The sequence below is a fragment of the Rhincodon typus genome, chromosome 27 (assembly GCF_021869965.1).
Source record: "Rhincodon typus isolate 14 chromosome 27, sRhiTyp1.1, whole genome shotgun sequence".
Lineage (NCBI taxonomy): Eukaryota > Metazoa > Chordata > Chondrichthyes > Orectolobiformes > Rhincodontidae > Rhincodon > Rhincodon typus.
This window is the reverse complement of record NC_063358.1, coordinates 25,085,152-25,100,625: the sequence shown is the minus strand read 5'-3', so window position 1 is coordinate 25,100,625 and position 15,474 is coordinate 25,085,152. Positions and strand designations below refer to the sequence as shown.

Genomic DNA, 15,474 nt, shown 5'->3' with positions numbered 1-15,474 from the left:
ATAAGGCAACCTTTATAGATACAGCTTACAATTTGTTCCAGTAACTCCTTTTTAAAACTGCAAACATCATCTTCCAGTTTCCTTAGTTTAAAACTGTATCTTGCCCCATTTTTCTTTTGGTTCACACTCCAAAAAGAAGTATTCATATAATGATTTACTTTTGTCTTCACTGCTGATCACTGACTTGGCGATACATTGTTTTTTTGTTGTTCAATATGTAATGCTATGTGTTGTTTGTCCTTAGGAAACTTCAAGGTTACGAATGAAGCACTTGACTAGTTTGCACAGTTTTGTATCAAAAGTGACAACGGAGCTTATCTGGCTAAATGAAAAGGAGGAAGAAGAATTGGCTTATGACTGGAGTGACAACAATACGAATATTTCTGCCAAGAAAGAATATTTCATTGTAAGTTTTATGTTCAACCTTTTTATAGTACAGCCCTTTGAGGAAAGTTTGTTTGTCTCACTACCCCACCCACTGCTACTTTGTTCCTTGGTCCTCGTTACCTGGCATCAATACTGATAAAACAATGAAAGTTGAAATCACTTCATTGGGGGTGGAGTAGTGTATACAGGTACACTCTCTCAAACTGGCTATCTTGAAAACTGGAGGAGTCTGAAAACTAGACATTTTTTGAAAGTGCCATGTGTTGGTTTATTAACTGAATTCACCTGAACTTAATTGGACAATTTGGCTGGTTGCTGCATGGTGCTAGACTTGTTTCCTTGTGCACTGATCTATTCCTGTGCTCATGCAAAATCTAGCACAGCCTTTCTCCTGAGGCTCGGTTTTGAGAGAGTTTACCTGTAGTTACAATTTTCCATTAACTTTTGCCCAATAGGGTTATCTAGGCAAGTGTTTCCATAAGCAAATGCCAACCATGCCATGATTTTAAGAATGGCAGTCTTTTTAATTGGAAACTGATTCTCTTCCATTCTTTTAGATTTGCTAAGTTGGGCAGAAAGTTACCAGGAATAGAGCAAAAGTGAGCCATTGACCTTAAGTGCACTTTGGTAACAGGGAATGAGTGTTATTGGAGTCATTCATGAAAGTTTCAGATCTACACAATGTTTGCACAGACATGGATGCATATTTTTGCATGGGTATGTTCTTGAAGCTGAGGTGATGTTGGGGCTGGACAACAGTTTTTTTTTCTAAAGCATTTCACTCTGATCAACTTCAAACACATCAGGGTTATTATTCCATTGCTCTATAGAGTTTCTACTGTTATGGCCTTGACAGTAAAGAAAAGGCAACTGTCGTCTTGAAATTCCACACTCTCATAGCATTGACTAATTTTGTAAATATTTTTAAATAGCAGAAAAGAAATTGACGCTCAACTTGGGTCTCTTGTAAGCTGGTTCTGACGGGTTGCAATTTTACTTCTTGTAAGAGTGAATATGCTTCCTTTATGTATTCATGCTAATTAAGTTCATGGATGATGCACATGACTTGATCCTTTTTGCGATGAAGCTGAAGCTACCTGGAGAATTACAAAACAGGTTTAAAAACAAGTCTTGGATTCATAACATGGCTTCTGTGACTGTCAGACATCCTAAAGTGTTTCTCAACAACTGAGTTTACTTTTTAAAAAAAATTCTTAGCCACTACCTTGTTGCTGAAAATGCAGCAAAGCAAACTTTTAGTTTTAAAAAGAAAAGCGATGCCCAGATAATCTATTTTAATGATGGATAAATATTGTCCAGGGCATTGGTAATAACACCTGCACTGCTTTGAAATACGTTCATGGGATCTTTTATGTCCACCTGAAAGAGGAGACAGGATTTCTGTTCAGCATCTCATCTGAAAAATAAAACCCATAATTAATGCAACACTGTCCCTCAGTGCTGCATTGAATTGTTAGCCTAGTTTGTTGTTCTCAAGTCCTGGAGTGGGACTTGAGCCACAGCCTTCTAACTCAGCCATGTCTGACGCATGAACAAAACTTTCCATCCCTCTCCCAAAACCCAAGATGGTAATTGTGGTGAGGTTAGATGTTAATATAGCATATGGTTCACAAATAAAACAAAATGGCTCCAACATGGGCATTAATGGAATGTGTTTTTAATAAGCACTGATGCGATTACCAGTTTAGGTCTAATCGTCTGTCTGCTGAAATAATGACTATGAAAATGTTAATTCTTACTTTCATAAAATAGTAAAAGAATAGTATATTGGATTGAAAGACTAAGAGGTCATCAGTAATGTGTCTTTCAAACACTACTGTTATGAAACTATGAACAAGTTTCAGCATTAATTATATTATCAGTAGAGGTTTGCAGTTTAGGCAGAATTGTATGAAATGGATTGGTGCAATAATTGTGAGGGTAGCCAATATGCATAAGCATAAGGCTAATTACAAGAGGCTAGAGGGAGGTTTTGAGACTTCCATGCCTGTCTAGCCACAGCAGCATCTGCAGATTGTCTAGAATGGTTTCCACTTCCATGGGCTCTGCAAGATGATGCTTGCTGATTTCAGCATTTTATCATTTGGTGGAAAAGTTGCTAAGAGGGCGCCTTCTGGCTTTGTCCTATCTTAAGAACAACCAGAGCATCTCTGATCACTAATCGGCCAAATCTAGGAAAATCATTGCTGGGAGATGGCTCCCCCTATGTTGGTGTGTAAGGACCCGCGTTTGTCTCTGCATTGGGATACTTAACCAATACATGAAATCACGTCCCTGATCTCTTACTAGGGAACTAAAGGTATTTGTTCCTACTGTTTGCTGATTTTGATTATAAATTGTGATTCTATATTAATACTTGCTATTGATAGTTGTATTTCTTTTCTTTCAGAGTTATCTGTACTCTTGTCCAAAGTGCACCTCAATAATTAATGTGAATGTTAAAATTGCATGAAGCGTGGTTAAAAATTGCTCTTATCACATCTCTTCTAGGAACTGAAGAAAGAATTGGAGCAGAAGCAGAAAGTTATTAAATCCCACCAGGAAACAGGAGAGCATCTTTCACTAGAGAACCATCCAGCCAGACAGACAGTTGAGGTAATTTGTTCAGCTAATGTATCATCATGTTTAGGTTGTACAGGATGTTGGGAGTCCTCTTTTGAAGTACTGTGGCCAGTTCTGTTAGCCCTGTTAGAGGAAGGATGTTGTTAAGTTGGAGCGGGTTCAGAAAGCATTTACCAGGATGTTGCCGAGAATGGAGGTTTGAGTTATAAAAAGAGGTTGGGACATTTTTCACTGGAGCATAAGTTGAGGGGTCATTTTAGAGAAGTTTTTAAAATTGAGAGGTATAGGTAAGGTGAATGGCAAGTGTCTTTTTCCTGCAGTATTTGAAGACAAGGGGGCATATTTTCAAGGTGAGAGGAGAAAAATTTAAAGACGTGAGGGGCAATTTTTTTTTAGTGGTTCATTTGTGGAATGAACTTCCAGAAGAAGTGGTGAATATGGGTACAGTTACAATTTAGAAGATATTTGGATAAGTACATGAATAAGAAATGTTTGGAGGGATATGGGTCAAACGAGTGGAACTAATTTAGTTTGAGATTATGGTCGGCATGGATTACTTAGTCTGAAGGGTCTGTTTCCGCACTGTGTGACTCTATGAAGTTTGGCAAATCGTTATTGAAATCTGATATCAAGGCGAGCGGGCTTCAATTTTAGCTGCCTCTGCTGTTCAACCCATAGTATTGTTAAAATATGGGAATATCAAAAGCTGCTTCAATCCTGCATTTTTTTTTTTTAAAAGTGAAAATAATGGTTGTTTCTAGTAGTTGCACCTTCACGAAAGCTCCTGGAACTTCTTAAGCCCCAATTTGAACATTTGCAATTGCCTGTTGTTCCTTACCTTGGTTTTACCAAAACTCTCATGGACGTTAGATAGGAATGCTAAATATTGGCAAGATTAATTTTGCTGGCTACAGATGCATCATGTTAACTCATCAGGTAAAACATCAGTTCTTAGATACAAGTTCACAATCTAGCTAGTATGATTAACACATCAGAGATGATAAGCATGCATTTGAGGGAGTGCGTGGAGTGTCGGTGCTTATTCTGGCATAAATTTAGATAATTCATAATGAAAAAGGTAAAAGTAGTTCAATTATTTTGAACATTTTCTGTAAATTTCTGAGAATAGGTATTAACAATAGTAGGAAATTAATAGGCATTTTTCAGTAAATATTCTTTAGTTGTCAAGACTAAGCTTCATTTTTGCATAAAACTTATAATATTCAAATTTGTAAACATAGAACAGTACAGGCCCTTCAGCCCACGACATTGTGCTGACCTGTTGTCCTACTAAGATCAAACTACACTGCGTACCCTACATTTTACTATCCTCCATGTGCCTATCCAAGAGTCAGTTATAAGTCTCTAAAGTATCTGACTCCCCTACCACTGCTGGCAGTGCATTCCACACGCCCACCACTCTGTGTGAAGAACCTACCTCTGACGTCTCCCCTATACCTTCCTCCAATCACCTTAAAATTATGCCCCCTCATAATATTCATTTTCCATCCTGGGAAAAAAATCTCTGACTATCCACGCTATCTATGCCCCTCATCATCTTGTACATCTCTATCAAGTCACCTCTCCTCCTCCTTCGTTCCAATGAAAAAAGCCCTAGCTCCCTCAACCATTCCTAATAAGACCTGCCCTCAAGTCCAGGCAGCATCTTGGTAAATCTCCTCTGCAACCCCCTCTAAAGCTTCCACATCTTTCCTATAATGAGGTGACCAGAACAGAACACAATATTCCAAGTGTGGTAAGGCCAGAGTGTTATAGAGCTGCAGCGTGACCTCTCGGTTCTTTAAACTCAATTCCACTGCCAATGAAAGCCAACACACCATACGCCTTCTTTACAACCCTATCAACTTGAATTTAATTCTTTGAAAGTTTTATGCACCAATTTGTACAGTCATAGAGTTGTAGGTTTTTTAATATTCTTGGGATCTGGACATTGTTGGCTTGGCCTGTATTTATTGCCCATCCCTAGCACCTTTCGAGAAGGTGGCGACGAACTACCTTCTTGAAGCACTGGAGTCCATTTGCTAAAGGTAGACACAAATATTAGGGAGGGAATTAAGAATTTTGACCCAGCACCAGAGAAGGAACCGAGATATATTTCCAAGTCAGGAGGGTATGCAGCACAGTGCTGTTTGAACTGTACTTATCCAGGCAAATGGGGAGTTCGCTATCCTATTCAGACTTGTGCTTGTAGATTCCTTCACTAGATTGATTGCAGAGAATAAGGGGTTTGTCTTATGAAGAGAAATTGAGCAGATTAGTCCTACACTCTGTGGAGCTGAGAAAAGTTGAGGAGATCTAATTGAGGGATATAACATGCTGAAAAGAATTGACAAAGTAGATATAGAGAGGATGTTTCTTCAAATGGAGCAATCTGGAATGAGAGATTATAACTTTAGGCTAAAGGATGACAGATTTAAAGCAGATAAGAAATTACTTCTCGAAGGATCGTGAATCTGCGGAATTCGTACTCCAGGATACGGTGGCTACTGGGACATTGAGTAAATTTAAGGTGGAGATAGACAGATTTTTTTTAATTAGCAAGGGTTTGAAGCAGGTAGGAAAGTGGATTTGAGGCTGAGATGAGATAATTTGTTTTATTAAATGATGGAGCAGGCTTAAGGGGCTGAATTGCCTCCTCCTGCTCCTTGTTTTTAATGTTCTCGGTGGTAGAAAGGCTTTGGGAAGTCTAAGGGGAATTATTTGCTGCAGGATTCTTGGCTCCTGACCTGTTCTTGTAGCCATACACTATTTGTATGGCTTGTCTAGTTCAGTTTCTGGTCAATGATAACCCCGCAGGATGTTGATAGCAGGGATTCAGTAATGGTAATGCCAAGCAAATTTCAGGGGACAATGGTTAGATTCTCTTGTGTTGGAGATGGTCTCTGCCGGCCATTTTGGTGGTGCAAAGTTAGTTGTTGTTACTTGTCAGCCCAAACGTGGGTATTGTTCAGGTCTTTCTGCATTTGGGTATGGACTTTGTCAATATCTGAGGAGTTGCAAATGGTACTGCACATTGTGCAGTCATCAGCAAGCATCAAAACTTGTAACCTTATGATGGAATGAAAGCCATTGATGAAGCAGCTGAAGATGGTGGGGTGAAGGTAATGTTGAACAAAAGAAAGTGAAAGCATGTTAGGAAAAAGCTACAAAGCTTGAACATTCAACATTTTTACATAACTGAATTTCAGTATCTTTTGTAAAAAGGAAACAAAGTAATAGCAAGACAGGGTTATGTAAGATCCATTAATATGCAACCCATCTTAGTAGCACCCTTGGCTGAGAGTCGGATGATCAAAGGTTCAAGCCTTACTTGGACACACAATCTGGACTATCATTTCATCCAATAAATTAGTTTGAAACATCATTGGATGCACAGAGATTACATATGCAACAACATTGTAATCCTTCTGTAAATATTTCAGGTATATCTGAATATTATATTCAGAATCAGCACTCTGGGAAGAAAAACAGGCTAACAAGTTATGCATCTCCTGTGCTGTTTGTGGGATGTTGCAGTGCCCAATTAGTTGCCATGCTTGCTGTTTACAGCACTGACAACATTTCAAAAAGTAATTTTAATTTTGAATTACTCTGTCCTGAACATGTGATAAATGACGTTATAAGCTCTATTAGACAAGATTTAATTCAGCAACATGATAGAAGTATTTGCATTCTTGTCTAATGTCATAACAAAATGGTGTAGTTTTGTTTTTAAAAAAAAAAACTGGATAGTTGAATAATAGAAGCACTTGAAGTGCTAGTCATATTGTGAATAAACTGCATTTGTTCCTTTTAAGGCATACAGTGCTGCCCTTAAGACACAATGGCACTGGATCAAACAATTATGTTGCTGCGTGGAACAACATGTAAAAGACAATACTGCTTACTTCCAGGTAAGATAGACTTTATGGTTACAATAAACACACTAGGTATAGAATTTGCTTTCAAAAATAACATGCCATTGAAGTAAATTCATGTACTGATTACTGAAATATTTAATGTATTATCTTTTAACTGACTGAAGGTTACTTTATAGTTCCCTGTTACTAGTGTGAAATATAGCTGATCAGCAGCATATGTTGGAAATGCAAGAGATGCTACCTCTCCAATTCCTAAACACTGCCTACAAATATTCCTTCCAGCAGCATAAACTTAGCTAAAATGGGGAAATTTTACTGTAAAATTTCCATGCTTTAGCTAAATTCGTACTGAGTGTTCAGCGAATTAAACTCTTGTTTGCCACTTTACATTTGGCCCTAAAGAGCATGGAGCTACTTGAAAGATCTCAGCTACTGCTGAATCCAACACATCAACAATCTTGTTGCTAAGTCTCAATAGAAATAATGTTAATGTTATTCAGTTATTCAGTCAACTGAAGGTTACATTTGAAGTATTGCTCACAGTCATCAGTAGTTTTCTTCTCCAGGAAAGACTATGGTGTGGCTTTGTACATATCTCTTGTCTAAATATTACAAGCTTAAATGTGACCTCTTAAACAGGAGAGAAAGAGTCCTCCTCCTGTTTTGTAGCTGTCTTGCATTTTTTTTTTTTGTAACGCTTTCTATTTCTGGCTGTCTCTACCTGCCTCTACTGTTTCTCTGATCTTTAATTATCATTCTTTATTTCTTGTCTCACACTGTTTCTTCTTCCACCTGCTCCAAAAAATCCTGGATCATAAACAAGTACGATTTTCATCAGAAATGTACCTTCTCATGATTTTGCTCAGTCTCAAGACATACAATCTACCAGTGCCTATGAATATATTAGATTTTGTTTTTCTCAGCATTCTCCCTTCTCTGAGAAGTGTTGACTCTTTGTCGTGATGTTGTTTCATAAATGCTGGTCTCCATCCTGTACCTCCATTCATCATTTATGAATGCGCCTATAAAGTAAGTGTTGATAAACTTCAACACTGAAAGGAAACGCAACTAAATTTAATCCTATTCTCCATCTTTGCATAGGCTACTGAGTCATTAGTAGAAACCGTGGATAATTTCTCACTCTCTGCATCAGTTCTGTTGTGGCCAGTTGCAAGCCCCAAATGCAGCACCAAGAATGAGACTTTGATGTTCTGTGTATGAGGTGTACAATTCCTCACCATTCAACTTGATGAGCCATCAGTAAAATTTATGTTTTGGATATTTTCATAGCATTTTTTGTCCATTTTGTTTTTAACCATTTTGTGTTTTGTGAAGTACAGAAATTTGATGGTCGAAACGTTGCCAATACTGATTGAGTTTCATGACACCTTTTTTAATAGAATAATACAACTGACATTTGTTCATTTTTTCTTACACCTGCCTTGGAGAAGTTGACTGACTTTTGGGTACAAGTTTCACTTTTAGTCTTTGCTAGTGCAGAACTTTTGAGTATTGCTGAAAAATGTCACATCTTGACAAAACCTTCCAGTTGACACTCATCAAAACAATTCACAAGATGTACTGAAGTAACTGCATTTGCATTGTATGAGAGAAGAATGCTGATGGTTGGCAATTGGGCACTGATTGATAGAAAATGTGTTTCCCCACATTGGGGAGAATGCACCAGTTATTAATGACCAATTAACTATCAAGCTTTATTAATGACACCATGTATGCTGAAATATATGCTGTTGCCATAGGATTCCTGCCAGGGCCAGCTTCCGCAAATATCTTTGGTTCACGTAAAACAAAATAACACCTAACCACCTACCACTTGCATAGCTGCAATATTTAGATGATATGTTTGTTATATTTGAATTGCAGCTGCATGTAAGAATTCCCTGCTACATCTTAATGGGTTCCTGTGCTTAAACTCACCTTTTGAAATGGAGCAGTCAAATGAGCTTTCTTCCCTTGATCTTCTGATTGTGAAATTGGCTAACTGTTCTCTAATATCATCTATTGCAAACTCACCTCACTGGTCAGGGAATGCACTGGGTTTCCTTTGGTTCCACATGCTGTAATTTTAGCCTTATTGGCAATCTGTACATAACTAGGGCCCAAACGTTTTGTGCATCATGCACACTTGATAATGAACTGGGATGCATAATGGCTATCCTGATCAGATTTTTTTTATTGTATATCATGCAAAATTGTGAAAGAGCCTAAAGCTGTGGCTTTTGATCCTGAAAGATAACCAGCCTATCTCAGTTATCCTAGAAGGGTAAAGTATTGCTTAAGGTATTAGGCTACATCCCAAAGACTGGCAGACAGTGTAAAGCAGCATTAACTCTGCGTGTTTTCAACAAGCAAGGCACTGATGGTACTCTATCAGCCTGTGTTTGCAAATCTTGTAGCATAGTACCCAACGTGAGATGTGATTCCACAGTTGGGCATTTGCTATATAATCTTAAGTGTGCAAGAATTATACTGGCAACCAATTTTAGATTCTCAGTTGGGCTAATTCTGTGGTGGACTTTGCTTGTGCTGAAGACTGCATATATTGACACACAGGACTCTGCAAAATACAGATAGAAAGATCATGTACACAGATTGCACCTATTTCAGCAGCAAAGCAGGTGACATTCCGTGGTTCACCTCTCAGGGTAATGCCTTGAATAATAAGAATCACCCTTCCTTGTTTAAGATTTAAACAGAACTTGGCACGTAACTGTCAGGCATAATTAACTGGTGTATTCTTTATGGCAAAACCTACACCAATGAGAGGCCAATTGTCCATTGATCACACTCCTCATACAGTATAAATGTTTTATTTTCCCTTTGGTAGTTTATTCTGTTATTTCCTGTGAATTGTCCTGATAATTGCAAGATAAAAAGCTTGAACAATATTATCTCTTTTCAGCAAGTTTTCTTTGTTCTTATTTTTGACTCATAGGCTGTTTGTAAGTATATATTTTAAATTGAGATGGCAAAATGAAACCTTCAGACTTTCTATTATTGTTTGGTCATTTATGGTGCAATTTTTTTGAGACCAGCTGAAAAACACAGCTATTTCCTTCTTTCTTAGTTGCAACATTTCACTGTGACCAATTGATGCAGCACTAGTTCATGAACTCATTTGCCTGTCTAAGATTGATTGATTAATTTCTCAACAGTATTGCATCAAAATTCAGTATCTACAGAAGTAATTAATATTGGCCCATCTTGGTCTAGGAGATATTTGGGAAACTTGTGTCTTTTGCTTTATTCTTTTTTTAACTATTAACGTGTGTTCCTGCTGTCTTGTAGTTTTTAACTGACATTAAAGAAGCAGAACAGTATTTACGGAATCTTCAGGAGACAATAAAGAGAAAATATAAGTGCGACCGGACCAGTAGTCTGTCAAAACTAGAGGATCTACTTCAAGATTCCATGGTATGGACAATGATTTGCATGTTGAACATGAATATTATTTTATTTGTTTGATAATTGTCTTGTTTGTGAAGTCAGCCTCATGGAAAATTAGCTTTTATCCAAAATCTTTCACAGAAGGACTTCAACTAAGCAGTTAGTAATATGTAAATCTGGTACAAAATTTTGAATTTGGGCATCTGAAGGTTCCTTACGCACAAGTTGTTCTGTGTTAGTTTCTCCAACCTGACAGTTGAATGGTGAAAGAAAAAACTCTAGGATGACAATTTCTGAGATTTAAGAGATTAGGAATAAGAAATGAGTTTATATGCTCAGTGTCTACTGTAATTGAGTTGGAGAGTGGCAAACAGTTGCTTTGCATTTCTCATCTACATGTTTCATTAGACGAATTGTCACATGTCCATGATAGGAAGAGGACATTAGTGTGTTTGCACATTTAATAGTTGTGCTATCCATCATGCCACATGGGCAGCAACTGGTATGTAAAAGAGCTCAAAGCCATTTTCATTAGCTACCTGGTAATAACTGGTGACTTCCATTTTATTCATTCTTTGGATGTAGGCATCACTGGCTAAGCCAGCATTTATTGCACATCTTCAGTTGTCCTCTAAGGTAGTGATGAGTTGATTTCTTGAACCGCTGCAGTCCTTGGGTATAGTACACCGACAGTGCTGTTAGGATGAGAATTCCAGGATGTTGACCCAGTGACTGTGAAGGAAGAGTGATTATAGTTCTGGCTGGGGGAAGTGTATGGCTTGGAGGGGGACTTGCATTGTAACACTATCAACTGCATCTGTCACTCTTGTCCTTCCTGGTGGTAGTGTTGGAGGGTTTGGAAGGTATTGTCAAAGGAGGCTTGTTGAGTTGATGCAGCGCATCCTGTAGATAGCCCACACTGCGGCTACTGTGCATTGATGATGGAGGGAGTGAATGTTCTGGGTGTTGATAAAGTACCAAGCAAGCAGGCTACTCTGTCCTGGATGGTGTCAAGATTCATGAATGTTGTTGGATCTGCACTCATCCAAGCAAGTAGAGAATATTCCATCACATTCTTCGTGTATAGTAACTTGGATTGGAAGTCACTTGACAACAAAATATGGCAAATAATGAATGGTCAGCAAAATTTATGACTGGTTCAGTTACCTGAAATTGGTTCACAGCTTGCTTCAAAAATAGAATTTACAAAAATGGGCCTGGTAATGGTGGCTGGAATTATTTGCCTCCGCTTAACGTTATCCTGTAAGCCAGTGGGTGTAATGGAGAGGATATGCACAGATGGACAATCAAAGTTCCAACATCTGCAGTTTTGTTTTGTTTCTGGCTTTTAGTACATTCTTGTCCTCTTCTGTCCTCTTCTGTTCTCCTCTGGTTCATCTGCCCTGACAGAATTGGCAGAACGTTACTTGCTTTGGGAGCGTGGTATTTTGACATTCTGAACCAAAAGACCAAAGCAATAGAGTGGCTAACACAATACCATAGCATAGATAACAAGGTGTAGAGCTTTTTCAGACCCAAAACGTCAGCTTTCCTGCTCCTCTGATACTGCTTGGCCTGCTGTGTTCATCCAGCTCTACACCTTGTTATCTCAGATTCTCCAGCATCGGCAGTTCCTACTATCACCATAGCATGGATGTTTGTTTTGCAAGCCCAAGAAGAGACTAGTGTTGGTGTGTCTATCCTTCCAATCGATTTGAGGGATCGTCCTTGGGCAGCGTTAACGCTACGAGCCCAGTGCTTTGCCTATGGCAAACGTCCTTTTGTACAGAGATGATAGGAACTGCTGATGCTGGAGTCTGAGGTAACAAGGTGTGGAGCTGGATGAACACAGCAGGCCAGGCAGCATTGGAGGAGCAGGAAAGTGGACGTTTCAGGTCTGGACCGTTCTTCAGAAATGGGGGAGGGGAAGGGGTCTCTGAAATAAATGCCAGGGGGAGGCGATGATAGAAGGTGGATAGAGGAGCAGTTAGGTGGAGAGAAGACGGACAGGTCAAGGAGGTGGGTATGAAGCTAGTCCAGGTGAGTGTAGGTAGGGAGTTGGGATGGGGGTTGGTCAGTGAGGAGGGAGGGGCAGGTAGGTGGGAGGGAAGATGGGCAGCTCATGGAGGCGGGGATGAGGCTGGTAGGTAGGAAGTAGGGGTGGAGGTTGGTTAGTGAGGTGGGAGGAGCGGATAGGTGGGAGAAAAAACGGACCGGTCAAGGAAGCAGTGACGAGATGGGCTGGTCTTGGGATGAGGTCGGAGATGGGGAGATTTTGAAGCTTGTAAAATCCACATTCAGACCATTGGGCTGCACGGTTCCCAGGCGGAATATAAAGTGCTGTTCCGCCAGCCTTCGGGTGGCATCGTTGTGACACTGGAGGAGGCCCAGGATGGACGCGACTGGGAGGTGATGTCGTTTGTCATGAACTGAGCGTAGGCACTCCACAAAGCGGTCTCCAAGCCTCCGCTTGGTTTCCCCGATGTAGAGGAGGCCACATCGGGAATAGCGGATACAATATACTACATTAGCGATTTTAATGTTGAATTTTTCCAACTTTGTTTATTTATCTGTAATATAGAAATAAGTTTGAGAATTTGTCAACAAATTGCTTTGTGTTCACTTCTAGTTATAAAACTTTAGATATTTTGGAAGGAATTATTATTGAACCCCTTTCAGTTAAAAATGGAGTTTGTGTTCCCTTTGCATATTGTCTCAGTATGCCCTCTAGAGGGCAAAGACAGGGGGGAAAAGTGGTTTTGTGAAAATCCAAAACATTGTATCATCGCCCAATTAAAATTCAGTGCTTAAATCTGCTTTGAAATGTTTGATATTTTGACTTGATTGCTGTTAGTATTTAAAAGCAATATCTTTCTTATTTTAAATGAAATTTTTTACTATATAATCTCATGATGTCTTTAACCTTTTCTAGCAGTCTGTGTGACTATTTGATCCACATACAAATCTTCTATTTTAACACCTTAGATTTGCTCACTTCATACAGTTATCACATTAAGTATTGTGATTTTTGATTTAAACTTTCCTTTGAAGGATGAAAAGGAGCAGCTGATCAAGTACAAGAGTTCCATAGCGAGTCTTGTTGGAAGAGCAAAAACAATTGTTCAATTGAAACCAAGAAACCCCGATAATGCTATAAAAACCACAATCCCAATCAAGGCTATCTGTGACTACAGGCAGATTGAGGTAGGAGTTCTGCACCTGTTTTTAGTAAAAGACTGAAAAGGAAACAAAATGCTGAGTTGCTTTTAGTAATGTGGAGGTAGTGGTATTAAAATGTACTAAGTACAGTTTCCGTTTTTGGCCTAGGAAGGCTTGCACCTAGAATTGACACTGACATCTTGTTCTTGTACTATCATAAATTTTCAACTCTACAATGTTTTATTGAGTAAGAAATTTAATGAATTTTGCAAACAATTTTTTTATCCCTATTCCCTCACCACCTCCCTGCCCTGTCTCTGTTATTTCTCATGGGAGCCGCTTGGCACCATGCAGCATCCATCAACTAGGAAGGTTAAAGGGTCTGGGCCGCAGTCAACATTCCATAACCACTGTCAGTGTCACTTCGGAATTGGCCAGCAGGAGGTACGTTTTTAATGGGGTCATCCAACCATGCCAATGTTTCCCTCCATCAGAAAATGGTGCATTGCACCTTGTAAGACGTTTTATGTATAGTTCAACTTGGAAATGTCATTCCCAGAAATGGTGTATGTGCTTTAGCAATTGCCACTATTCAAAACCCCTGACCATCTGGTTGGGATGTTGACTTTCTACTGGACAGTAACAGCTGTTTCATGATATTGCGAATTTTGTAACAAAATTTAGCACTGATTTTACTTTGTCAGATGTCTCATTCTTTATTTTCTCAAAAAAAGGAACAAGCATGTAAATTTATAACAGTCTACGATTGGTAGATCGTGCATTGGCTTTTATGGTTTTATTGGGCCAACATCATGGAGCACTGGATCCCTCCCAAAACTTTGTATTTATTGTTTATGCGCAAGTTATTTTCAGAGGCCATGGACCAGCACCTTTGTCTGCAACACCATTCAACCAAACAAGTGAAGTGGTTAAAATGTAGTTAGTTTTCTATTTAAGTAAATGGGTAACTTGTAACTCTATGCTTCTATTGATGCCTTTGTTTAAGAAAATATAGATGTGTCTATATTGGGACATAAGTCCTGGCATTATAAATTTCTGTTATTAACAGATTACTGTCTGTAAAAATGATGAGTGCGTTCTGGAGGATAACTCTTACCGAACCAAGTGGAAAGTTATTAGTCCAACTGGGAATGAGGCAATGGTTCCATCTGTCTGTTTCACAATCCCTGCACCAAATGAAGAAGCAATTGACACTGGCAGCAGGTATAGAACATTTTGTTACTAAATAGCAATTTGATGTAGGTAGTTCTGATCATGCCACCTTTATTTCATAATACTATTGACTACTTGAATTCATTTTTTTTAAACTTTTTAGTAAAATGTATTTAAAATAATTTGTTTCGGCAATCAGTTTTATAAATTCATTTCTATGAATCATTGTCCAGGCTATATGGAGTGTTATCCTTCTGATAAATTTCAGATCTTTTATGTATAATACTGTAAAGGACATAGTTGCAGTGGATTTGTTGCATTAGTGACACTTGATGGTGATTTTTGTATCATGACCAAGTCTAATTCAAATGATAGGTGGCTTAAAATGCCCATTTCAGGTTAAGTACTAAGCTGTTCATTTGAAGTAGCCATGTCATGAAGCCTTCCATCTGTTTAGATATTGTATTATGACTAAAGTACATTATCAATGAATTTAGGTTTTTACCTTTATTGCCACCACAATTCTTTGAATTGAAAGTTGACCCATTTTCTACTGGATAAAATGTACTTTTAAAATATTTGGGCACTTGGTTAAGATAATTCTATTGTGGATCTGCCATAGAATGCCATGTTCAACCATTTCTGGGAAACATGGAGCAAGTGAGAATTTAAGCAGATGTTAATGCCACACATCTCAAAATGATCTTATCTTGCTGTGATGTAAAAGTTATAACAAGGTGTAGAGCTGGATGAACACAGCAGGCCAAGCAGCATCAGAGGAGCAGGAAGGCTGACGTTTCGGGCCTAGACCCTTCTTCAGAAAAATCTTTTCTAGCAACTTTGTTCTGAGGAAGGGTCACCGGACCCGAAACGTTAACTCTGT

The 15,474-nt window shown here is 38.7% G+C and overlaps 1 protein-coding gene across 1 annotated transcript in view; it reads left to right on the top strand.

Annotated features, from left to right (window-relative positions):
• LOC109915062 (microtubule-actin cross-linking factor 1, isoforms 1/2/3/4/5-like) overlaps positions 1–15,474 on the top strand; it is a 101,508-nt gene that overhangs the window by 52,802 nt on the left and 33,232 nt on the right. The window contains exons 15-20 of the mRNA XM_048612951.1: positions 245–406; positions 2,899–3,003; positions 6,789–6,884; positions 10,161–10,286; positions 13,311–13,463; positions 14,488–14,642. Of these exons, the coding sequence (XP_048468908.1) occupies positions 245–406; positions 2,899–3,003; positions 6,789–6,884; positions 10,161–10,286; positions 13,311–13,463; positions 14,488–14,642 (797 nt within the window). The remainder of the gene's footprint in view (positions 1–244; positions 407–2,898; positions 3,004–6,788; positions 6,885–10,160; positions 10,287–13,310; positions 13,464–14,487; positions 14,643–15,474) is intronic.